The sequence below is a fragment of the Orbicella faveolata genome, unplaced genomic scaffold (genome assembly GCF_042242905.1).
Source record: "Orbicella faveolata isolate gen_17 unplaced genomic scaffold, um_ofav_v1 contig_13, whole genome shotgun sequence".
Lineage (NCBI taxonomy): Eukaryota > Metazoa > Cnidaria > Anthozoa > Scleractinia > Merulinidae > Orbicella > Orbicella faveolata.
This window is the reverse complement of record NW_028301540.1, coordinates 8,326,315-8,352,693: the sequence shown is the minus strand read 5'-3', so window position 1 is coordinate 8,352,693 and position 26,379 is coordinate 8,326,315. Positions and strand designations below refer to the sequence as shown.

Sequence of the window (26,379 nt, the reverse complement as noted above, 5' to 3'; positions counted from 1 at the left end):
TGCAGGTTGGTGAATTCATTCCCAGTTGAAAGCGGAAAGGTGTTAACTGAATCGAAAATGTCTGAATATGTCTAAAACAAACATGAATATGTTAATGTAAACGTGATGGAACTCAGTGAGATTTCATCTTACCTCGAAAGGATTTACATCTCGCATGCTCGGTGGAGTTACATGCTAAATTATTGAGGTGGCACTTTCCAGACCCTGCAAACGAAAGGACGAACGAAGAGCATATGCAAACAAATCAACGCATGGATCTTTTTGGTTTAGATCAACACTGCAAAACTTGTCATTTCCATCTACCAACGTCAACACAAATTGAAAAACAAATTTTAGCCACGGAAATAGTGTCTTTTAAACGAAATCCAAGCGTTCAAGTTTCGTTTCTTTTGGCTAATGTGCTACACCTGACTTACCGCATACAGAAGGCGTGCTAGTTCCGTCTCTGCAGAAACTTGTTTGACGACATGTATTTGACCAGGAAATACAAGATCCATCAACACACTGATATCTAGAATGGCATGGATTCCCTGAAAAGTAATTCTAAACCATGAGAAAAGGAAAGATAATGCGCCCAAATCAACAAACCATAATAATGTTCATTAGTACTGTAACTAAGAAAAATATGCACCATCAACTTGAATGGCAATAGACAATTTTCACGATGACGTCTTTTGACAACATCAGGCGTCGTTTATCTCTCGTTTCAGTTGTGATTCTAGCCCTATGGGATGAAGTGCTATTTCCATCTCAGGGCTTATACGAGCTGTTACTTCGCCTGTATCCATTTATGAACCTGGGCGAAGAGAGGCACTGCGGGAACAAAGTGACTCGCCCAAGGACCCAAGGCAGTGACATGGCCAGGTCTCGAACCAAGACCACCCTATCCGGAGTCCAGCACACAAACCTGTGAACTGTTAGTTCGCCACACCTCAAAGCCAATACAGTGTTTCGATAATAGGCGAAAAGCGGTGTGATTGGCTCGTATAATTATTTGTGTGTGTGTGGTGTATGAGAATGCAATACTAACCCTAAACAACTACCAAAAACTACCTATGTACTTACGGCAATTGTTTTCGTCATCTCCGTAAGAGCAGTCGTTTTTTCCGTCGCACACATCTGTTGCCGGGAGGCATTTCCCCCCCTGACAGGTAAACATGCTGGAAGGGCATTCACAATCGTCTTCGTCTGATTCATCTTTACATGCAAAGTCACCATCACAGCGCAGATTTTTCTTGACACATTCGCCATTTTTGCACGTAAATTGCTTATCGCTACACCTGTGATCTTTATTGACAAAAAAAAAACACACACACACAACCGAAATTTATATATTTTTTGCAACAGTCTCTCAGAAATTATCCACTTCATGCTACGATTGGTTTTGAGACTTTCCAACGTTGCATCAGCCAACAGGTCAGTATCACCTTTATATGTGCTATTTATATTTATATTTGTCTTAATTGCATCTGACCAAGCCACATACAGTTTAAAATCATAGCTAACGTAATTGAACTCGATCAGTGAACATTTTAATATTGTCCTCCGTTGGTCACGACAGCTTAGAAAATGATCAAACGACGAGACAAAGAAGTAAAGCGTGTGTACCTGGTTCAGCAAAGTAAGGCCTCAAGGAGCAGTTCTCAGTCGTTACAATGATGTTATCGATTGCGACATTCAACCCGGCATCACGAAAACCTTCTCCCTCAAAGAGTATCTACAAAACACGAAAAAGATCAAAAGTTGTCTTACAGAATAATTTGTTATCAACTATACAAAGTCTCAATGACTTTAACTTGAAAAACTGTTCACACACAAGGCATGAAATGACATGTTGATCAAACCGAAATTGCTCACTAACCTGAATTCCCTCAGCGCCTCGCCAAGTTACCTGAGCCACTGACCCTTCTTTACCGTGGTATCCAACCGTCTGCCATACTAATACTGACATTTCTCGCTTAGTTTTTCTAAGGAAAACCTTCAAATTTGACTTTGATTTAGTGGGCATGAGGTAATGAAACCGCAAACACAAGACCACGGATTTATGGAATGGTTTCCATGGCAACAAAGAGCTCTCCAAACGTGCTTTGTACGCGTTATCAATGTAAGCAAAACTACCTGAAAAAAGAGGGTAGCTTCGATTAGTTGCATAGTTTTAAAAGTAAAAACGTCAATATTCTAATTCTAAAGGTCAAGAAGACGTGAAAATGTGGTAAGAACATCAGTAACAAATTCGCCCATCGGCCACTTGTTTTGCCACTGTTGACGTCATCTGTCATCTATTTGTAAAATATTCAATTACAGAAGCGTAGCTAGGGGGTTCCTGCGGTGCCCGTGACCTCCCCCGTTTGTAATTTTTTTTAAACAAACAACCTACAACAGGTGGCGAAAATGATATGACAATTTGGTGGGTACCCTCACTTTGACAGAATGTGATCCCCCCTTTGAAAAAAATCTTGGCTGCGCCCCTGAATTATCTAACTTACCTGGATATTTCACGAAGGTTTCATTTGAAGATAACTTCCATTGGTCTTTGTCACCAATGCTGGTCCAACCACAGTATCCAAGTTCAAAAGAGCATTTTTCAATTATTGCAGCTAAAAACAAAAGAACCGGGAACTATATGTAAGACGAGTGAAGTTTCTACCAGCCATATAAAACTGTGAAAACGCTGGAGTGAAACCGTTCTAAACATAAAGCAGAATCAAAAAGACAGTCAAATGTGAAATTTTGGCAATATTCTTGTGAATATTCTCAGATTATCGCGCGTGTCATTCCCGTTTTATTGACTTTGAAGGCGGAAAAGTAATTTTGGAGCCAGACTGCAGGCAATCAAGCCTGATATGACACACATAACTTTATGCAGAAATGTTATTAGCATCAAACATACGGCTAATGATGTTTTTGTTGTTTTATTTGTTTTTGGCTTGTTTTTCCGTTTAGAGGAAGGGAGAATTTAAACAGTTTGATTTAACAAATAAAGAAGCCTCGACTGTGCTCTGTTCTGTTGTAAAGCACGCAGGAAGCGGTAGAGCACGAAAGAAGTGTAGGGGAAAACACGAGACGAAGTCGAGTGTTTTTCCCCACTTCTTGAGTGCTCGACCGCTTCCTAAGTGCTTTACAGCAGAACAGAGCACACTCGAGGCTTCTTTATTTGTTTTATGATAAAGAATCTAATCATTTCCCCACGCATTTGGCTGAATTTTCAAACCAAACTTTATTTTCCAAACGAACAAAAGTGGCGTCACCCGTGCACTGTTCTCTGATAAAGCACGCTAAAATAAGCCAATCACAATCCTTGTTAGAATTGTTCAAATAATTTGATTGGCTAACGAAGCGACAGCTGCCAATCACTAACTGGACTTCAGCTAAGCTTTCAGTTTCGAGTAGTTTGAGCGGCTTTTGAGAGAAGAACGATGCTTTCAAAGTTCGCTTTGAAGTTAATTTTTAAATACGGATCTAAAGGCAGGTGAAGGTTTATATTCCAGAGGAATCCGGCCGTATCGTGGCCCATGGAAACGTGCACTTTTCCAGTGGAAATTACGAAACGCGGAGCTCAAAGCTTGTGGATGAAAATGCGAAATGCCGAGTTGAATTTGAAAGGAGCTACAGTTATTTACGGCTTGTAGCCGCATGCAGCAAGATTGCCCGAACTAGCGTAAAAGTTAGAAAGACTAAACGGCTCCCACTGGTTCTACTCCGAGCACAGAAGGGAATATCAGAGCAAGCTTTGCACTGAGCACTCGTCGGTTCACTTCGCTGAGATGACCGGACAACGAGCGTTACTACACTGCATGTAAGTGTTGTTTGAGCAATTGAGCATTTTTACAAAAATAAAGCTTCTCATCATAAACAGAGACACTTCAATTGTTGTTTTCTATCATTGTTTTACTTCTTAAGTATAATTTCTGCCTTCGTAACAAATATAATGTCTTTTATCAAAGCACTGTTTAGGTTGAGAATTTGTTTATTTCGTTACGTGTTTTGTCGGCGGGAATCTAGCAAAACTTGTTATTTTAGTACAGTTTTAACAATGGTCTCTGGAAGCCATATTTACTACAGACAAATAGCTCGTTTCCACTGCGTTTGTCTGAATCACAGGGGATGTTTAATTTGGCGCAAATTTGTCAAAATTCCGACGCAAAAATTTGAAAGCCAACTTACCGTCATCAACCCGTGCTCTGTTCTCTGATAAAGCACGCACTTTCAGCCAATCAGAGCGCGCGTTATATGGAAACTTTATTATAAAAAAGCATATAATTGTGTTGCATTTACAAATTTTTAACACCCAAAGTTTATTCCTTTCAGTCTTAGCCTGGAGTATCTTCTTAAAATTTCGCAAATTTCGGCCACAATATCCTAATAAAATATATTTTCATCAAAAGAAAGAGTGTACTTTTCAAACGCCGTTAAAAGGCAAAAAGCAAAATACTGTAGAAAAACGTTTACCTCGAAGATGGACATGACCTAGCGTTCTCTCGCCAATAATTTGACCTGGATTGTTGACAAATGAATAAATGACCTGTGAAAGAAAGTTAAAAAACTGAAATGAACTGAATGCGTATTTCTATCATGTTACGTTCAGTTATATTTAGTTATTCTGTCCCTTACAGTAGGTACTTCGTTCTGTACAGACTACACATTGTGAGGCAAGGTGGCCCCATGGTTAGTGCGCTCGTCTTCGGATCGAGCGGTACGGGTTCGAGCCCTGGCTGGAGACATTGTGTTGTATTCTTGGGCAAGACGCTGTACTCTCAGAGTGCATCTCTCTGCTCTGGTGTATAAATGGGTACCGGAGAATTTAATGCTGGGGGAAACCCTAAAATGGACTCATTTGTTCTCCATCCAGGTGAACAAATGAACACTATATGCTATAGATGCTATAGATGCTATAGCATCCCATCCAGGAGGGAGTAGAAATAATCGTAGTCGCTTCATGCAACAGAAACCGGAGGCAAACGACAAAAGTTGGTTATCACCTTATTCATACTTTTTTTTTCCATGATTCCTATTGGGATTGGTAAATTATTCTGGATGTTCGAGCCGAAAATTCTGATGACCATACCAAGTTAATTTGCTGCAACAGGTATAGAGAAGAAACATGTTTGACTTATTACCTTAACTGTAAAATTTCCAGGTTGTCTGTCCGTCTTAAAAGTAGTTGTGAATGATGTGTTTACACAGTTAAGCGCCAAATTCAGTGTCACATTTTGCTCAAGGGTGGAGATGTTCAGTTCCAACGGGCAATCCGGGCAATATACTCCCTCACAGCAGAACTGGTAAAAACCTGTTGAAATAAAACGATAAGAAACGACATGGTTTTTATACGACTGTATCTCTATAATTATGTGTGGCAAATGCTTTATGATTTAATCGAACTAGGATGCACAAAAAACCTGAGAAAGGCAAAATGGGGGTCGTTGGAAAATGCAAAGTGTTCATAAGAGCCTCCACAGACTACACATTTAGTTGTCGACAATTGTTTGTTATCGGCAACTAAATGTCATCGACAATTAAAAAACATAGTGTGTGAGATGAGTTGTCGACAACTAAACGTTACGTTTTTAGTTATCAGCAACTATAAGCAGTTTCCCTTTTCGAAAAGGGAAACTGCTTTAGTTGTCGACCACTGATAAATGTCGAGAGCAACCTTTTTGAGCGTTTTTTCCATTTGCGCTAGTCGACAACTATCAAAGCTGCGTTGTCAGTGGGCAGTGATATGAGAACGCGTATTGTATGTTTAGCTTGCGTAGTGAACAGTAGTACCCAAGGTCCCGCTGGCTGACTGAGATATCGACAACTAACACTCCAACATGTGGAGTGCGAGCAGAGGACACAGTTGGTTGTCGATGACATTTAGTTTTCGACAACTACATCAGTTGTATTACTGTAGATTATCAGATTATTTATCACTGTGATAATTATAATTGCATTTAATAGTGGCTGGACGTCGCTTACACAACGGCGAAACATTAGAACAATTACAAAATAATTCAATTGCTTAGGCCCAGTTCATACGTCGCATTTCTGCCGTGTCGAATTCAATTCAACGAATTAAATTCGACAGAAATTCGACGTCTGAATCGGCTGCCGCATTTCTGCCGCACGTTCGACTGGGCTTGTCGCATTATCCGACAGAAATGCGACACCGATTCAGACGTCGAATTTCTGCAGTGTTGAATCTAATGCATACATTATGTTAATTTATTGAGCATGCGTAAATGTTTTCCCTCCAAAGAAAAAGTAGAAACTTGGCCATTCTCGACCCAATGCAACCTGAACATATTGCAACACATACTGCTCCGTTGTCAGCCTTCTCGTTCTCGTTCCATCGGCGGACAATTTTTCGCAAAATTAAAGTCCTTCGTCGCTCAGTATTTTCGTCCGCCATATTGAATACTCTACGTTTAAAACATTTTCCGCTGACTGACATACCCGACAGTATTAATTCTGAATTAAATTCGACACAAGTGCGACGTATGAATCGACAGTTGCATTTCTGCCGCACTTAATTGAATTGAATTCGACACGGCAGAAATGCGATGTATGAACCGGGCCTTAGGCGGCTGCGAAGTTCAAGTGGCACCTCAACCCATTCACGATACCGCTTAAGGGTCAATTTTAATGGCACATAACCAGCATGACTTGCAGATAGATAACTGGAAACCATTATCTAAAGAAACTTTAGTTAAAATTCTACTTAAACATTGGAAACAATTAGATCATTCGGCCTTCATCTTTAGCCTCATCAGCTATCACCCCGTAGAAATCGGCAGCGAATAATGTAATTGTTACTTGTATATTATTTTCACTGGATACTGTCTACACTATACGGAAGTCTGATGCTAAAGACGTAACAAAATTTTTAAATTTCTTCCATTATTGTATCGATATATGCCCGACTGTTCTATATTGTTTTGTTGAACCAACCTGAAATATGTAACTTTGAACCAACGACAACAGATAAACGCGTTTTGTGATTCTGCAGTGTCACCATCAAGCTGCGTGTTCCTGTCGAAGAATTGTAGTAAAAAAGAGAATTATCGAAAAAACAATAAATAAATAAAAACAAAAAAGAAAAACATAGTTGGGTGTGCAATCGTACAGAACGCTTTCCTGGACATTGCTAGCCGTGCGGTTGCAGGTTGTCGTTTGTCTTAAGTTATTTTCGGCGCAGACAAGCGACAGCGGGAAACACGTCTGCGTTCACAGGCTAGAACTTTGCCTGCTGATGATTTATTTTTTTTTTCCTCAAAAGGCAAGATACTGTATCGAGAAAAACTTTTCCAATTTATACATCTCTATATCGAAAACTCAGTTGCCTCCTCTATCCTTTTCTTGCTTCAGATTATCTTCAAAAAGAATACTAACAATTAAAATTCATGACAGCCAAGGGTTTTCTTATCTAGCTCTTCACAATGACAGATGCGATGCTCTGTTGTAAAATAGACCACACGGCAAAGTCACCTGGTTTAGTCCAAAACAGTCTTGATCCAGGAATAGGCCGCTCATACTCTCCACTTGGTTTGCGCATACCCACAGATGCGTGGTCTCGGGCCCCATCTTCGCGCATAAAAACTTCCATTTGATAAATGCGACATTTGTCGAGAAAAATTGATTCCGACATTTGGTCGTCTGGATACCTTCAAAAATTGGAGAAAAAAATTAATATGAGGATTAGAAACCCCGAAAGAGTAAGAGGTAGCAATAAACATGAAGGATAACTGACGTGGTAAAAAAAGTCGAGTGAAAAAAAAAAACAAAAAAACAAAAAAAAAAACATCACCAACAACAACAAAATTCTTTTCAAGGTCACGTCGGTGTGTCGCTCACTTGTTCCACTCGAGATATCCAGTCGCTTGATAAACTGTACTGATTGGTTGCTTGGTTAAGCTCTCCTCAGCCTTCTTGTTCGGCTTTTCAATGCCTTGCTCATCTACATCGTACTTCCACAACTCACACCGATCATCGCATGACACGAAAAATGTGTAATTGCCACTATCAGGGACCTATAAAATTATACACGCTTCACAATTATTAAAAAAGGAAGAAAACATGTGAATTTATTGTTGAAAGTGCACAACCAAATTGTAGTTGCAGAGGCACTCCGTAGACGCCATTTTCACAACTCTTCTTTGGGGAAGAACGAGCCATTTTTAAGGCAAACCGTACTAAAATGTTATACTTTCTTTACCAATTACTTCAGTTGCTAGTATAGTAGCAGTAGCCATCTTAACTACCAATTAAAAGATTAAGGCATACCCAGCAATCCGAGTGATATACAAAGACAACACTTCTTATTAACTTCACTTCTACGAACATGTTTTCACGGTTTATCACAAACGGGGTAAAATTACTAAATGCTGATTGGCTGAGACAGAGGGCATTTTTTTCTTAATCACGAGGGCACTTTTGGTAATCAAGAGGGCATGATTACTTGATGATTGCCTGAAACGGATTTTGAAAAAAGGAATTTCAGAAACGCATCTCTATTTAGTTTGACCTAAACGCGGTTATTTCATCTTAACGTGAGAGGAAATTGACATGCAGCAAAGCGTCGTCTTTTGGTGGAAAAGCAAAAGGATTTTTCCATCCAAAAATGTATAAGTTAAGTTTTCCCAGTGGAAAGGAGAGTTTTGGATTCAGTTAAAGAAGTTATTATAGCTCGTATGGACACTTGTTTACGTCTTTCATCGATCGATGAAGCGATTAGTATACGGAATCGCATTGGCCCGAAGGCAATAAAGGATTAATTTCACGCGTATTTTCAAAGTTTTCACAAAATCGCCCGAAATCGCGAGGCGACGAGGGCAATTTAGAAAACTTTGAAAGTACGAGTGAAATTAATCCTGAATTGCCCGAGGGCACTTGCGATTACTTGTTGATCACATAAAGGGCAAAATTCTGTACAAAGGGAAACTTTCAAGGTCTCGCCGTCGCGTAAACAGGTTTGCCGGTTGTCACAAAAGAACAGGCTAGCAGAAGAACGGGGAAAGCTTACTATAATAGTAAACAAAACACAGCAAGTTCGAGTCACTGAAAGCAATTTCTTTACAAAGAAAACTTTAAGCAATCTAATTTTATTCACTTGTTTTGCGAAGCTTGCAATGGCGTGAAACTACTTCATCGATCGATGAAAGACGTAAACAAGTGTCCAAACGAACTCTAATAACTTCTTGAATCCAAACTCTCCTTTCCACCGCGAAAACTTAACGTACCAACAAAATTTACGCCGTTTCGTTTGACGCCGATAAGGTGACCTGTCATACTAATAAGGCGACCCGAAGTAGAACGAAGAAATTTACAATGTCGATTTTCTTTCACGTTAAGATGAAATAACCGCGATTAGATCAAACTCAGAGGCAATGCGTTTCTGAAATTCCGTTTGAAGCGGGAAACCGACTTAACGCAGGCGTGCTCAGCAATCAGCATCAAGTAATCATACCTTCTTGATCACCAAAAGTACCCTCGTGATTAAGAAAAAATGCCCTCTGTCTAAGCCTATCAGCATTGAACAATTTTGCCCCGGGTGTGATAACATTTAACAAATTGACGTCAGTTTTTTATGCGTTTGTCCTCTTATTGATGATAAATTGCGTCATAACATTGTCAAAGTGGCTGTCGAACCACAAGCCGCAGGCGAGTGGTTCCGCGATAAACTTTGACAATTTTATGACGAAATTTGTCATCAATAACAGGACAGACGCATAAAAACTGACGTCAATTTGCTTTTTACAATAACAAGACCCCAAAATGGTTAAATGCCGGGAATAAATGAAGGGAAAAGACGCCGTAAACTTGCCGTAAACAGAGATAACTGAATTTTATTCAAAATAACGCGAATGTTAATAGCTTTTCTCGCTTTTTGATTGGCTACTCAAAAAAGCCCATAAAATCTCATTGACAGTTTGACAGCTAGAAGTTGAACTTAAAAGCTTGCATAAATTAAAATTTTATCTGTCTGTGCTCTTATCGATGATAAAAATGAGCCAATCAGCGCGAGAGAAATTACACAGTTATTGTAAAGATACAAATGAGGGTTTACCTGTAGGTAACTTGTTAATCGTTGAACGTATCTTTCGGCTACGTCTACCGGTGCATCGAAATCCTGCAAAATGATCTGGCCCTCAGTTGGAGTCTTGAAAACGGAATGTTCGCGCATAGTAGCTCTGTTCGGCTCAAAATCATTGAGTTTATACCACGCTTCACGCAACACGCCGCGAGCCTGTCCAGAAAACTCTACAACAGACAAAATGTAAAACATCTTTTGGGTAAGGACTACTTTTTAATCATTTGATAAAGCTTGTGAAACAACATCAGGCAGACTTGAAAGTAGGCTTTGTCGCCTCAAAGGTCGAAGAGTAATAAGAAAAAGGAAACGGGGGATCGTGAAGGACTTCATGGCTCGCCACCGCTCCTTCACCCCCCTAGCCAGCCTAAGAATTATCAAAGGGTATTCATAGTGTCTACGCAGTTTTAATTGGAGGGATTGCTGGCAGTGTATCAATTACGAGCGAAGTAGCTCGTGTAACTTACCAATTGTTATCACGACAACTTGGCAGAGAACTAGCGTGACATTATCCCCAGTAAGCGTCACTGTAACGTAGCGGCCGCGCGCTGGAGGAGAACAGAAAAATTTATAGTCCTGCGTGTTCCCGCCATATTCCATCGATTCTGCACACGTTGGATCTAAACCGGCTGGACTGGTAGATACAGTGACGTTGATCATGCCATTGTCACGTGGACAACAATCGATGTTATCGGTGATTTCAACAGATTCAACATAGAGCGTTTTTTCAAGGGTGACTTGCCACCAAGGGTTCCACTCCTTGATGAGAAAAAAAAAAAAAAACAAAAAAAAGACGTTAAATGTTACAAGTGTTAATAACTCAATAAACCACTATTAAGAAAACAAATGAAATTAGAGTCAATGCTCACAGACCAAACGAAAGATTTGATTGACTTTCTGGAGCAGCATATAGACCCTTTTCATGCATGGCTTGCAATTTTAATTGAAAAGATTAAAATAATCACGACTTACCTCGTTTTTGAGTTGATTTTAAAACAATCGTTACTAATTTAAATTCATACAAAATAATTTTTAATTGACAACCATATGTAACAAAGGTGTACTGATCAATGAACCTTTTCATGTAAATATCGATACACGACAAACGGAAGGACAGACCGTACCACCCTTATAAATCTTCGCTGGAATAAGAGAAATTACGTATATCTATTGCCACAGAGAAATTGCACAGTAACAAAGGGGAAGAAAACCATAACGCGTGGAAAGAAACGTTGACACGCCTCCACCATCATCCCATGCAATAATCCAACCACTTGTGTTCATATCTGACACGCGAATGTTATGTTTGAGGCGACTGTCATGAGAAAGTAAGGGTTCCAGCCCTCCTCCTCCTCCTTCTCCTCCCCTCCTTGTTTTCGTTTCGTTTCAGGGGTATTTTAACACTTTTACTATTTCTTACCTTCTTTGAACGAAAGCAAGTCGTGTAAGATCTATCAATGGCCAGGAAGGGATCAAAAGGTGACTGAACACTTGAACTTTGTGTTGAACTATCCTGTGATAATGAACTTACTGCATGAAAGAAAGTGAAACAAAAATAAATATAATCTAACAAATCAATCATTGATTGAGGCATAACCATGTAACTGGTCAGGCAACTGTACTACTTACTAGTAATAGTCTGCAGTGTTGGTCTGGTGTTATCTGTTTGTTTGTTTGTGTGTTTCATGTGTTTGTTTGTTTCACCTGTTTGCTTGTTCCATATGTTTGTTTGTTTGTTTGTTTGCTTTACCCAGTTTTTGGTTATCAGAGGATTAGAGACAGCCGTAGCGAATAGCACCCCCACCGAAACCTCACTCGCCTAAGTAAGCACTGTAAGTAAGTCATGATAAATACTACTCTCTCTACTCCATATCGTTATTGTTGTAAGTCATTGTAGTCTATTATTAACAGTTGTCACGAACCTTAATTATTTCCCGATTATGAAACCAAGTGAAAAATGTCACAAGATTAGAAAAAGAAATCGACAGGTCATTTCTGGGTTATCGTTAAAGCTTGGTGCCTTTCTTACTAGGGACAACATAATGTTCTACTTTTAAATGAACATACGATCGAGTTAAACGCTCTATAGTATGAGTTGGAGATAAATTGCCTTAGTTGAAAATGGCTTATTGATTTACAAAGATAGACCATGCAACTTACCAGGTGGCTTCTGGCACAAAGGTTTCAACATTAATCTACAGTCAACGCTTTTCAGCTTCGATGATCCAAACGACAGAACAGCACAGCTATGGGTTGGATCGTTGCGGGTAGGATATCCCTGCATCCACAGAGAGTCATTGAACAGGCTGCCATCTATCCACACCCAAAAATTCCGAGACATCAGACCAAAGTGAAAAGTGCTAGGTCTTGGTGTCATTCCTTCTAACATGTTAGAGAATGCATATCTCAAACCTTCTCGAGGTATCTTGGCCAAGGTCCCTCCTTCACTCTTACACTGTGCCAAAGCTTGCTGCCAGTTTAGTGAAGTTTTGTTATTTACGAGGAAGCAACCGCCATGGAAAGGGAAAAAGTTGGGACTGCACGCCAAAGGCGCTGCGTAAAACAAGTAGAAACAAGCAGAAATGTGACAAGAGTACATATTTATCAGCATAACAGATAATTATCGTCTTGATTAATAACAACAGAACTTCGCAACTAGTATTTAACAAAACTGAATGGTGTTCAGTGAGAGTAATTTTCACTTCTCTACTTCACAGTCCTTCTAATCATTTTGGTGGTATGTTTTCTGCTCAGGGTTTTCCGTCCAATTTTGAATGAAAGTGCAATTGAGAGATTATGTCTACCCTCCATTGAAGTCCTCTATTAATAAATCACCGTTGAATTACAAAAGAATATTAGAGGGATTGACTGAACAATTTATAAAACAGTCGTGGCTGTCATCAATATAGTTGTTCAATGTACTTACTGCTCTGATTACACCTTGCTTTAGCTTCAATGATTTGGTCCACCAAAAGCGCCTGATCATAGAATTGCAAGCACGAGAGTCTGCCGCGAAAATGCTTTTCTTGGTTGCTCGAGGCTCCAACTCTAACATCAGACTGAGTTGCCAGTTCCATCTTTGTTCCGATGGATTTAAGCATGACAGTGTCGTTGTTGACCCACACAGTTGCAATACCCGTGTGGTAGTCGTATGTGGTTCCAATGAAATTCCATTTGTTTTCTACGAGGACGTTCTCCTTATGAAGCTGATAAACCTTGGAGGTTTTCCTGTCCACAAATTGCACTTCAACTCCCAGGGTTGCCTTAAAAACCCACATCGAACAACCATACTTGAAGATCGGGCCATCGCTGTTGTTAAGATGGACCCATGCGAACACACTCATCGAAAATCTAGCATCTAGTTCTCCGGTATTTTTCAGTTCCACGTAGCTGCTATTAATGCCGCTAAAGAAGAAAGAACCATCTGGATTTCCATAAGGGCCTTGTGCGAATTTGATGTGACCAGACACTGCCATAGTGGTTCCATTTGGACTCCTGTCCACAGTTCCATTGGTTCCACTCAGTGAAAAGAAAGCCACAGGGAGAGGAACAGCTTGGAATAGAAACAACGTACATTAAAAAAGAACTGAGATTTAATCAAAATTTGAATTGTCAGAAACACTACTCACGCAGTTTACAAAATAAAATAAAATAAAATAAAATAAAATAATTCAATTCAGAATAAATGACAGGGATGTTTGACGAATTTAACCAAAACCTTCCACCTCGAGCAATACATTTTTCTGCGAACAAATTAAGACATGCATTCCAATAAGCCGGTCAACAACCCTGTCAATAAAGTTTAATTGTTCTACTTACATGAATACTCTTTACATACACATGTGAAACAAATGTAGGTAATTCTGTTAGAAACAAAATATTCTTAAAATGTACAATTACAGTTTCACTGTAAATGAAAACATTGTTATTTTGAAATAATGAAAATGGACTATTCAGTTTCAATCCAGCATAAATGACAATGAGAAACTGGCTTTCCGACGAATGTGTCACGTGCATACCTAGAGGTTGTTCACAGATGTATCCAATGTTAGTGGCACATGGTAGATCATTCCATCGCCATCCATACCCATCCCAGTTTGAATTCGATCTGGCTTTCAAGAAAGACCCACATCTGCCGTCTCCACTCGGTTCGTACGGACCCCACAGATCATCTGTATTGGAGACATTTTCCCCGTCTAACCAGAGCCAGCGTAACTTGTTGCCTGATAAACCAACAAACAAGTCTTCGTCCTTGAGCTTGATTTCTCTACGCAGCTTGGCTAGGGCTTGCAAGGAGTCCCCATCACCGACGACAGCAAGGTCGGCATCCAATCGGTGACAGGTGGCTCGCGCGTTGCTCCACTGCACAGCTGATGGCAAAGACCACAAATAACACGATTTGCCGGCTTTGTACCAACTGGGCTCACATCCGGAAATTGCTCGATGATCTGCAAAACAATAAAGAAAGACCCTCTATCACTATCGATGGACTGACTTCGTATAACAAGACGAAGACGACATAACGCGCCCTTTTTTATCAACTTATTCGGTAGTTGGCTGTCTACGAAGTGAGCTTAACTTAACTGCTGAAACACGAAACTGACGCGAAGAGAAAACGCTTATAGTCCGTATTGATTTTGGTAAGTTAGTTTTGAAGTGTTTGGTTTTAATTCTTGGCAAAATAAAAGTATTGTCTCGTCTTGTTTTTGGTAATCCACCGCTATCTTAACCACTCTTAAAGGGACACTGTCGCGATATATTTACTTAAAGCTGTTATAAACTCACGAAATGGTCGCTAAATTTATGTAATAAGAACTTAATTAGCTCTAACTAAATGATTAAAAAGCAATTTCTTGAAGAAAGTCTACACTGCAGCATTACTTTTGCAAAATTTCAACGTCTTACGAGCCAAACTTAAACCTTTGAAAAACTGACATCTTGACGTTCTTTTAAAAAATCCAAGTCACAATCCGTTTCCATCCTCGCCATCGTTAGCTATCCTCACTTCCTAATGGGTTCTATTCATTTGTCTAGTACTGCTCTACAAAATAAATCCATTATTGTTCAGCTTCTAAAGACCGATATGTTTTTGAGATTTCCAAAATCATGCTAAAAATGGTAACACTGCCCCTTTTAACTATCCATCGATCCTTCTTTAAGGCGAACTATTATTTCGATACTCGTAAAAGTTATAAGATAATCTAGCAAAAAATAACAAAAATCGTTTCAGAGCTAGGTTAAAATACACAGAAACGTGTTTTCGTACCTAAAGCAGTGACATTGTGAGCATAAAAATAGAAGTTTTGTTTTCCCTTGCAACAAGATACATTTCCGTGATCATCGAGGCTAATCATTGGCCCATAATTACTCCTGTCAATCAGATAAACTCTCCTGGAATTGCGACCCGCTGTCTCGGTATTTAGGACAACAACATCTAATGGATACTTGTTATAGTTAGACGGATCCAACTTTGACGAGACAAAACTATGGTCGCTGGAAGCTTCAGAGTAGATAAAGAATATTGTCTCCTTCGGATTTCCTCGTGGATGCTCGAGAGTGAAACGGAATTCTTCGGAGTAGAGACTCTGTTTGGAGGGTTGAGTGGATATACGGAAGTCTTTGCCTTTGTAAGAGGACACGTAGAATATCGTCTCTTCTGCCAATTAAAAAATCCAAGTATGAATAAATACACCGATGAACTTTATACAATCTGATTTCTTGGTATATCTAGATTAATAGCAAGCGTTAGTGTTTTCATTTACCAGCTGACATAGACAACCATAACGACATAGAACAACACTGACAATGTTGCAAGTCAACACATAATGAAATTTCACAACTTTGTCTTTGACAACTTGGCTTGGGACGTCAGATTTGAACTGAGAAATCGATACTACGAAATAAATGTATGTACACCATTAGTACCTTTTTGTTGACAAGTTCCTCTTTCAAAGGAAACGTCGTCCAATGCTGCATCTCCCTGATAACTTCTACCTCTAATTCCGTCGACAATGATCTAGAAAAGGAACGAAAAAGAAAAGCAACCTCTTTCACAAGACATATCCTCACTAGGCGAACCGAGGACGCTATACTTTGTGAATTATAATAACAGCGAATGTTCAATGGTTGTTGACGTGGAACTTAGGGCATGACATGTTGCCTGATTTTTCTTATTTTGCTATGTTCAAATGCTCTAAGCAAACATTTTAAAGCTCACTTGATAGCTTGAAGTCTCGTTGATGCTTATTTGCCCTTGTATCCAGTTGTTTCCTTGATCTTGTGACCTCAACCAAACTGGTGTTAACCCGTTTGTAGCCTGGCTTTTTATATATATCACAACACAGCCCATGGTGGCGCCATACATGTGATAATAGAACGTCATGCACTGTGGTCCCCGTATCCATGGACTCGCAAGTCTCGCAGTCTCTCCCGGCAGTCGTGGACTAGAGGTTTCAATATAAACGTACCCACCGGTTCCTTAATTTGACAAAAAATGTATATTTAGGTGACATAATGGCAATTTTCGTGAGGCAAAGATCATATGTCCTAAGTTTCTGTCCTTATGCTCTCCTTTTTCTTTACAAGACCGAAAACAATAAAGGTTGATGTGGTATAAGGAATAATAGAGCTGTTATTTTGAAAGAAACAAAGTAATCCGGAACTAGACAAAACATCAAAAATCCTAGTTTGTGCTCTTTGTTTTACAGCTGTATAAGAAAATTAAATTGATCTAGGTTTGATATTTGCAGTTACAAGAGAGCACAGTTACTTAAAAATAGCAAATGTTACTCGTGTTAAGTGGCTAGGCCACGCGGAAAAAAGCAACAAAACATTGATAAAATAACTGGGGACGAAGTAGGCCATACGCATTTACAAAACACACAGCACTGAAATTGCTTATTATACAAGCTTGTCTCATGCATGACAGTTTAATCTGATGTTACCTGATGTATGATCGGCAGTTGGTCCAGTCTCCCAACTTGGAGTATCATCGCTTAGCTGCGTCCATGTGAAACTGGACAATAAGTCATTCCTCCAGAAGCAAAAGTTGGTGTCAAAGTTGCAATTTCCTTGATTAAAAAGGACACATAAATCTTAAAATTTATCGACACAGAAATTGCAGTTTCCTCATTAAACATACACGTACTCATTTTAAAGAGACTAAAATATATTGCTTTATGTATTAAAGCCAGGTAAAGACTTTGCACGACCCAAGTGGCAGATCAGGCTAGGGCTTATCCCCCGTTTCAGTAGCATGAAACGACTAGGTATATTTCAACTTACCCCTGGATGGGATGTTAGTCCATTGCAGGGTTATCCCCAGCACCCATTCATACACCTGTGCCTGCCCTAGAACACAACATTACGCCTCGGCAGGAGCTCAAACCAGGACCACTCGTTCCAGAGGCGAGCACGCTAATCATCAACCACCGCACCCCAACAAAATTAAAGTTAGAATTAAGATTGATACCTTGTCGATTGTTCTGAGGTTCACTTTCATCTTCACAAAGTCCATTAGTTAATGTGACATCATCTACGGCTATACCCCCTGAATAGTTTCTACCAATTGTTGCCTGGAAGGAAACCTGCAATATAATAAAGACAGGAGCAATTTCGTTCAGTGTCCAATTTGGCGTAACGGCCGGTCATAAACTAGATTTTCATCTTGCTCTTTTGCAATTTAGTCTGTTGACTGATTCTCTAGCTCATCGTTGACTATTCACCCAGTAAGTCTCTCTTTCGTAAACGACACTTAGAAGTTCTTTTTTCAATTATCATCGCCTTTTTTTACCCCCAAAAATGCTAGTCACCACCCAGAGCCAATCCCGGATCCTAACTAATAATACTAACATGTCTACCTCGCCACTACCTGGGTCTAATAATGCATTGTTTTTTTACTTAAAAGCAAAGACAACAACAACAACAACAACAAAAACGTTAATAGCTGTATTTGTTTTCAAATAAAAGAATAACTGCGAGATGTGCTAATTATTAATTAAGGCGTCTTGGCTATCAGTGATTTGGGATGTTAGTCCATTGCAGGATTATCCCCATAACCATCCTTACTCATGAAAAATTTCAATATTATTACTTTCCTGTGAATCGGGCTAGTTATCAAATTGATAACTTTTTCAATATGCCTGCAACGCAAAATAGATCCAGACTGTGTCATCACAGAGCCCTTACAAATTTCTCCCTACCTACCTGAGACTCGCCAGTGTATCCAACATCGACACTACCCCTCAGCCAGACGTCACCATGTTCACCTGACCCTCGCCAAATCAAGTAATTGTTTTGTTCTTCTCGAGGCCAAAGAAACACATCAAGGTTTCCAATCCCGCCTCCATACACGTAGTAATAGAAACTGAGACATTTTGGTCCCCGGATGAGCGGACTCAACAGCTGCGCAGACTCATTCACTTGAGAAGATTGTGATTCGTCAACGTAAATATATTCTCCACCTCGTTTGAAGACGAAAGAATAAGACTGATGTTAGGGCAAGGAGTGGAAAACCCTGAAAAATCTGTGTTTTTTTTTCAGATTGAATAACAAACACTCGACTTCAGTTTAACTGTGCATAATTTTTTTTTTTCTCTTTCACAAAGAACCCTTTCTTGTTTTAACCCCATGAACAGCTTTCGCTAATGCAAAGAGAAGTTAGGTGTACAACGTGACAATAACCAACTAAGATCCCCTACATTGGAACACGATTTGGTTACCAGTGTGATCCTGACTCGGTCCAATTCCTTGGCTTTGGTTTCCAGGCCTCTCACGGTTCCAGCTGATTTGTTTATTGGACGGTGTTAACAAGTTACGCCATCCACAGTAGCTCTCATCAAAGGTACAGTTCACTAGAATTAAAAAGGTAAGACAACCAACTATGAAACAAGTTAATCTTATGAAAAAAGTGTTCTTCTTTCATGTCAGCACAACTTGACACATCTTTAAGGTGTGAATTGGCCACATTCGTACTCTCGGTATTGGACTGGAACTAGCTTACAATGGAGGCTCATGTACTGGAATATCATTAAAAAGAGATTAATGTCATTTGCATTTGAAAAGATTCCCCGCATTAGCCTCAGTTACAAGCTAGTTCCAGTCCAATATCAAGACTGAGAATATGATCTATAAAGAAGAGAACTTCAAGTAAACTACCTTATGAAACATTTTAACTGCCTGAGCCGGGTTGCCGGTAAACGCTAACCCAGGATTAAAAGTTAACCGAAGTATTAACTTTCCTCGTTTTTAACCGCGTATGTTTGTGTAGTTTGAGATCATTCACACTCAACACTGAAGGAAAAACAATATAAAACAGAAAAACTCACCGAAAAGTTACAGAACTAGGATTAAAATTCTCGCTAATCCTGGGTTGCTTTAAACAACCCGACTCTGGTCTTTACGATCAGGACTGTGTCTAGTAGAGAGCGTAACGCGAGCCTAATGTACAGGTGTGAAAATAACCTCCGGTACGGAAAACAATACCTTCAAATGTTTCAGGTGGCGTAGGTTTGCCGACAGAGACACAAGTCAAGTTCGTGCTGAAATCGAGGTCATCCACGGCAATGTTAGAAGAAAATGTCACGCCAGCCACACCCTCGATTACAACCTGCAGTAAGTAAATAGAGAAATTAATTTTGAAAAGGGGTGAAAAGCTTACGTACTGAACTGATCTAGAGCTTAAAAAGTTATAACATTTTTGAGCCATCAGTATTTCTCATTCTTCTTTGGTGGACAATGAATTTCAAATTCAAAATCACTGCTTCATGTTTCGGCTCCCAATAGATCTCAACAGCGGCATATATGCCAGTGGTTACTCCATGTTTTCGTTGACAGAGTCACGTTTGTGCGAATGGTTGAATGTAAAGATACCAGAACAATCGTGGACTTCTAATTATTTTTATTCCTTTCAAGAATTTTGCCCCAGTTTGGGTGGATGTTGTGCGTGTTTTTGTTTTTGCTTTTTCTTTTCTTTTAATAGAGATATTTAAGGATTAAATTAGGGATTAACTTAGACAAGCATATATAAAGACCCTAAACTTGGTTTATAATATCAAAAATAGATTGTTGTTTTTGGTTACAGCATGGACATTCACTATATTAAACGAGAAAGATGACCCAAGTAATGCGCTGCTGTTAGCTATCCGACTAGACTAGATGGCACTATCGGGATCTCTCGCTGTGTAAGAAAGAAAATAGTGTTCTTTTCCCATATTTGCAGTAAACCTTTAGCCAAGCTCGTTCGGTCAGTAACCCATATTTAGCGCTCACTGTAAATTAGCTACTGCAAGTGCACATCATTTTCTTCTACAACTTTACATAAATAAATATAAAACGGTTCTACCTGGTAGGTGCCATTGCAGTTTATAGCCACACAGCCCTCGATCCAGTTGCTTGATAACTGGTTTCCATGGCGACTCCATATCCTTTCTTCACTGCCGCTGATTCTAACATACACAGACAGGGACTCAATAGTGCTGCCGTACATGGAGTAGTAAAACGTCATCTGTCTGGGGCCTCTCATCCAAGGGCTTTTGAGCCTGGCCTTCTCGTCGTATTTACGAGGATGTGACGTCTCGATGTAGATATATAAGCCATTACCTAGGAGAAGAGTGATGTTAATGCATTAATTTATGAGATTAAGATCAGGCGGGAGCTAAACGTAAATGGACACCAGGTGGATTTTGTCAATACAGCTGCAAGCAAGAATAATAATAATACTGATCTGTAAATAAAGAAAACGCAGACTTCAATTACATATGCTAATCTTTTGCATCGCCTACTTTAGTTCACCAACAAATAAGGTGGGAAAGAAAAGATATTAAAGTAGATTAAACGTCACGCTCAGACTAAGCTCTCAACCTGAATGATCGCTGGCCGGTCCTGTGTTGCTGCTTGGCGTGCTCCCTCGCCTAATCTTCCAATCAAAGTGGTCGGTATCTTTGTCGTTTGACCAACTGCAGAGTGTGTTCTCATCAAAAGGACAGTTTCCTAACAAGAGAGATTGTGAAGCTACAAATTAAAAGATCCTTTGAATTTCCCTTGTGATTGTCCACATATTGTTGGAACTTGTTTTCATACGTGCATAGATCGGCTTCAATATGACGCGGCATAATTGCAAAGTCAGTACACTGATCCATTTTCTTTCTGCCGCCTCTCAGTTCCCTCAGTATCCGCGATTTGTGATTTCGTGCTGTTTTATAATATTAATTTTATTTCTTTGTAAGTCGTAACAGCAGCCGGAGTTGCTAATTCATATACAAACTTTCTCACGACTGTTGTTCTGAAAATCCACATTGATAATTTCATTGATAACTGCAGTTTCTTAACGTTTCAAATTCGTCAAAATATTAAGACGCACAAAACAATTATTGGTTTGTTTTCTTTGCAAAGATTCAACAGGGATATTAAAAATCCGTTTGCAGAAACATAATGGAAACGAACAACAGCCTAAACGTCCTGACTTAAATATGACGGAAACACGACTTGATATTTCCGTTCCGGAAACGTGACGGAAACTTGATAGAATCGCCAAGACTTGGTATTTTAGGTTTCCGCAAAAAGTAAACGTAGGATTTCGTCCTGTGGAGTTTCGTGCAGTCTCTTTGACTCTCGCCTTCACAAGGACAAAAAGGTTTAAGTAACCACGACGGCGACGCCGAGGACAACGTGAATTTAAAAAATGACTTTTTTATTTTACATATACGGATCTCGCTGTACTGTAAAGTTACTTTAATTATGACATGGCTCGCACTAGAGCGAATTTTTTGTTTTGGTCGGTCCGAAAGACCCAAATATATCAGCACTGATCAATTTTTGGGGGTTCGTTTTCCGGTCGCATATGAAGCCACACGACAAGGCTAAATTCTTGTGTAAACACTGATAAAACGCTTTTGCAAGCAATGATGCTTTCCCGTGAAGGCATACTGTCCATCAATTTTCTTAAATAAACACGCAGTTGACATGTTTAATAAATTTTTGTTTTCTTTCGGCGATTTTGGAAAAATCTGTCTGCCCCACCCATACGCTACGGCGTCTTTGACCTTTTTGGTCCACTGGCAAATTTTTCCAAATTCTGCTCGTAGGAGTCACATTAGGAAAAGCTACAATTTTGACCCAATTTTAGGTAAAACAAACAGAATTCGCTCTAGTGCGACCCATGCCTATCACTGTCAAAACTATCACGAAACTGAATCTGGGACACAACGATAAATTTGAATTAAAAATTGAAACAATTAGCCGTCGTGGTTCACGTTCTCCAGACAATGCAAAATTTGGTCATTTCACGTTGTTGTTTTACACTGGAACGCAAAGAAATGTACTGAGAATTATAATGTACACACACAGCCAATGTTCTACCCATTAAACCTTTTTTTAGCGACGCTCCCGTTTCCGTCACCGTCCTGTTTTTTTTCTTCTTAAACTCCCTAATGTTATCTCGCGAAAGGACACGAATAAAAAATTGTCGGAGTTCCCACTGATTTTCTTTTACAAAGCACTGTGACCATTTTATCATTACGTCAAGAATATCAGGTACAATGGAGCAAAAAATGAATGACGTTCTTATAATTAAGAAATGGTAAGCGTGCGGCGTGCAACTATCGAGTTATGGATGCACTCGGGAGGCTGCTAACAACGAAAGAAGCGTCCGAGTGTGACTTAAGCCTCTTGAGTGCTTAGCAAACCTCCCAGGTGCATCCATAGCTCGATAGTTGCAGGCTGCACTCTTACAATTTCTTTTATAGCATTGAAACTTCTAACATCTTTCCTATCGGATGGAAGTATTTATTAAATCTCATCCTGCTTACATGAAGACAAAAGCACGATAAACCGCGCGAAAATATTCATTCAAAAATCTAAAAAAGCGACAGATCAAAATTTTTCTTGGATCGCGGTGAGTTAGTTTACCTTTTCTCGATCTCGGACCAACAAACAACGTCAAACTGCTCAGTTAACCTTAATACCAAGCTGACAACACACGAAAATTGTAGTCGGGAAAAGCGTTTCTCAAAAGTTAGTTAAATTTAGATGGGTTTTCCGAAGAATCAGTGAAGATAAACTGCACATTTTCAATAGTGCATGGTTGAAGCTTTCGGTGGTTGAGTTCTCTCTCCTTCAGGGTCTCTTCGGCAAAGGAAAAAAAAAACAATATGGAACCGGACACTTCTTAAAAGCGAGAGTGGGGAAGAAAGCGAACAAGCACCCCTGGCTTCAGTTAAGCTGTTTTAGATGCTCTTCTTTAATAGCAGGTTTGTGGGTTACGTTTTCGTTTCCACTTCGTTTTAAATCGATGAGCTTATTAAATTTAAAAGCCTTAAAGTTGCGTATCTAGGGCTGAGTGGCTTTTAAACATGATCTCTGTTGCTTTCGTTATATGGTAAAAATAAGCTTAAATGAACAGAAAACCGAGGCTTAAAGAAAAATGTCAGAAATATAAGCTTGTATTTGTGCACGATGCAGTTGTTTATTCAAGCGGCCGTTTCTTCACGAGTTCAATTTACGATGGAGTAATCGAGCAAAACTGAAACCCGGGAACTGAAATAATTCATCAGAGACTACAAACATTTGATAAAACGTCCTTTATTTAAACTCAGTAAAACTATTTTCTTCAACGTTTTGGGACAGAAGAATTTCGTATGTAAGATTTAATTAAAAACAGAAATTTGTCAAAAATCTTATGTACAAGTTTTGCTCGCCGAAAGCATCTAAATTGCTTTCGACGCCAGAAAAGTTATACAATGAAAGCTTGTGCTTAATTTTATTGTCGTCAAATCGCTGAAAAATTCTCTCTAAAACTGCCGCTTTGCATTACTAACCTCGAAAGGTTGATACAGACCAGTTTGATGTTTTCTTGGTCTTCTCCGAGTGTCTGCTCAACCAGCTGACTCAACTCCTGCTCACTTAATTCAGCAAATCTCTTACGTGGAGGCCCGGCAAAAAACTTGAGCTTGAAATTTGGTAGCTCACAGAAATTATCTTCCTCATCTCCAGAAGAATTAATAGATTTTTCCACATTTTAGGAGAACGAATATAGGAATTATGTTCCAAAAAGGGGTAAATTCGATGAAAGAAATTGCCGAGATAAAGTACAAATAAACAAACTGACGTCAGCGTGCAACCCACGGGCAAATGGATCGTGCGTATTAGCCAATCAGAACGCGCGCTTTGCTAAGGCTATGTTATAAATGAAATTGATGCAAAGTTTGAACTCGCCAGGCAGTAAGTTAGGCTCACAGCAAACCACTGCATATGTTTGGAACTGAATTAACGGATATTTACGAAACAGTAGATAACATGGTTGTAAAGGAAAAACAGCTGCATTAACAAACTAAGAATCAATTAACATACATGTATTGTGAAGAAAAAGACTCCTTCACAAATATTATTTTATAAGGCACATCAAATAACGTCAAACAGGAAAAATCATCTTTGAGTATCATACCTTTGTTTAATGTTACCTGCAGGCGAAAATTGTTTGCAACACCTTGATGCTTTTGAAAGCTTCAAATAAAGTTTCTTGTTCTATTTATTTTAGGCTAATAACAAATGGTTACGCATTTTAATTATACTGAAAGAAAAAATTTCTTTTATCCAAAGGGACGGATAATTGCTTTTCTTCATGTAGAATTCTGAAAAGAGTTTCAGTATAACAGTAACTCCTCGGTTACTCAATTAATACACCTCAGTGTTTTCCACGAGAATATTAATTAGTTTGTGAATCTATGTTGTATTACAGGAGTTATAGAAAAAACTGACCTACCAGTAATTTCTTGCGAAAAGCCACTTTGTATTGCGAAAAATTCAAACGTGAGTAATAATATAAACGTTTCCTGACGAAAAATCATCATTTTCCAAACGTGTTACGTAGTATCTGAAAAAAAAAAAGAGAAAATAATAAACAGTGGCTTAAGGTTTCTTGCTGTCGACTGACAATTAAGAATTTACAACTCCGATCGGTGTGCTCAAACTATTTTGTACCACCTGAACTCGATGTTGAAGTTGTTCTGTTTTTAAAATCGTCCGTCATTAATGAATTCCGAGAAGCGATTGAAAGCCAGAAAACCTTGCGGCTTCGTCTATTACATGTTGTAAGCAGCCGGAGGCATCCATGTTTCCAATTTGTTACCCGGTAGAAAAACACCAAGTGTACGATCATAACAGAACATTGTGCAAGCGATATAGGAATACCCAATGGCGAGTCTGTCAATATTGATATCACACGCATGCTAGTCGTAAAATCAATATTTATTTACCCATATGAAGAGAACCACCTGGGATATATTCTTGATTGGCAGAGTCTGAGATGGCCTACATTTAAAATAACAAAACTTTATTGGGTAGAAATTATCAGTGACCCAGTAGTCAACACTGTAGCAGTCGCTAAGTTAAGATTTTCAAGCTAAAACTTAGACAAAGAAGAAGTGAAATGTACGTTCAAATTAGAAAGTTCTCTTGATTAAAAAAAATTTCAGGGAGGTCTTTTCGGCGACCTCTCTATTTTTTGTAAACATTGAGTAGAGAACTTAAAATGGCAGGAGGTATGGTGTCACTAAGGGGAGTAGAATTGGTTGGAAATCTCGACGGTAAATCATCACGTAGGGGCCAAACCACCCCCCTAATGTTTCATGAAGGCTATATTTGCTTGGTTTATATATTTCTAAACCAAGTTTGGCACATTAGCTTTCTTTGTTCTCCAGTTTACTTTAATTTGGAAGTTGTGACAAAATGTCAGATTATGACGTCATAATTGATGACGTCACCAAAACGTGCTATAATTTTTTGTAAAATCTGATGTAAAGATTATGTCATTGGAAAGGCCTTGACTTGAGGAGTAAAATGCCGGAAACCGTTTTTTGCTATGATGATTATTTTTTGAGATATGGTAAATTAAATACTTTTGTTGTTGTCCCCCCCGGAATTTGCTTAACCATACTGTCCTTCTTAAGTCAGTCTCTCTGGTTTATTTTTTTCAGTTTTATTCTAGGAAGGCTAATAATCTAGAAAAATAGAAAGCTTGATGTTGTGAAAAATCGCATGGTTTTAGAAATTTGATTTTCGGCTTTGCTAGGATGGTATTAACAGTAATAAAACGGGTGACGTCACAGGTTCTGACGTAACAAAACTAATTTTAACGCAATAACACTAGAGGGATAATTTTTTATTCGATTTTCTTCTTTATTTTTGCTTTAGTCATCTGGCACATCACATGTGCAACATAGCTGCATTTGCTGGAACAAAATTACGGCTCCAATTTGGGGGTTTTTCTCAAGGGGGGGACCCCATATTTTGCTGACTCATTTTTTATATTAAAA

General features: G+C 39.1%; 1 protein-coding gene across 1 annotated transcript in view; it reads right to left on the bottom strand.

The window, feature by feature from the left end:
- The window catches only part of LOC110052543 (uncharacterized), a 63,742-nt gene extending 38,782 nt beyond the window's left edge, over window positions 1-24,960 (bottom strand). Inside the window, exons 1-28 of the mRNA XM_089285765.1 lie at window positions 24,828-24,960; window positions 20,930-21,058; window positions 20,412-20,668; window positions 19,553-19,676; window positions 18,790-18,921; window positions 18,275-18,531; window positions 17,541-17,655; window positions 17,014-17,139; window positions 16,287-16,546; window positions 15,995-16,085; window positions 15,336-15,725; window positions 14,089-14,517; window positions 12,996-13,622; window positions 12,230-12,622; window positions 11,490-11,599; window positions 10,537-10,828; window positions 10,046-10,239; window positions 7,834-8,009; window positions 7,468-7,643; window positions 6,931-7,011; window positions 5,118-5,287; window positions 4,450-4,522; window positions 2,487-2,597; window positions 1,862-2,118; window positions 1,609-1,717; window positions 1,066-1,287; window positions 417-530; window positions 133-204 (exon numbers count right to left, since the gene is read on the bottom strand). Coding sequence (XP_089141891.1) covers window positions 133-204; window positions 417-530; window positions 1,066-1,287; window positions 1,609-1,717; window positions 1,862-2,118; window positions 2,487-2,597; window positions 4,450-4,522; window positions 5,118-5,287; window positions 6,931-7,011; window positions 7,468-7,643; window positions 7,834-8,009; window positions 10,046-10,239; window positions 10,537-10,828; window positions 11,490-11,599; window positions 12,230-12,622; window positions 12,996-13,622; window positions 14,089-14,517; window positions 15,336-15,725; window positions 15,995-16,085; window positions 16,287-16,546; window positions 17,014-17,139; window positions 17,541-17,655; window positions 18,275-18,531; window positions 18,790-18,921; window positions 19,553-19,676; window positions 20,412-20,668; window positions 20,930-21,058; window positions 24,828-24,915 — 5,575 coding nt within the window. The 5' untranslated portion in view covers window positions 24,916-24,960. The remainder of the gene's footprint in view (window positions 1-132; window positions 205-416; window positions 531-1,065; window positions 1,288-1,608; window positions 1,718-1,861; window positions 2,119-2,486; window positions 2,598-4,449; window positions 4,523-5,117; window positions 5,288-6,930; window positions 7,012-7,467; window positions 7,644-7,833; window positions 8,010-10,045; window positions 10,240-10,536; window positions 10,829-11,489; window positions 11,600-12,229; window positions 12,623-12,995; window positions 13,623-14,088; window positions 14,518-15,335; window positions 15,726-15,994; window positions 16,086-16,286; window positions 16,547-17,013; window positions 17,140-17,540; window positions 17,656-18,274; window positions 18,532-18,789; window positions 18,922-19,552; window positions 19,677-20,411; window positions 20,669-20,929; window positions 21,059-24,827) is intronic.
- Between the last annotated feature and the right edge of the window lie 1,419 nt (window positions 24,961-26,379).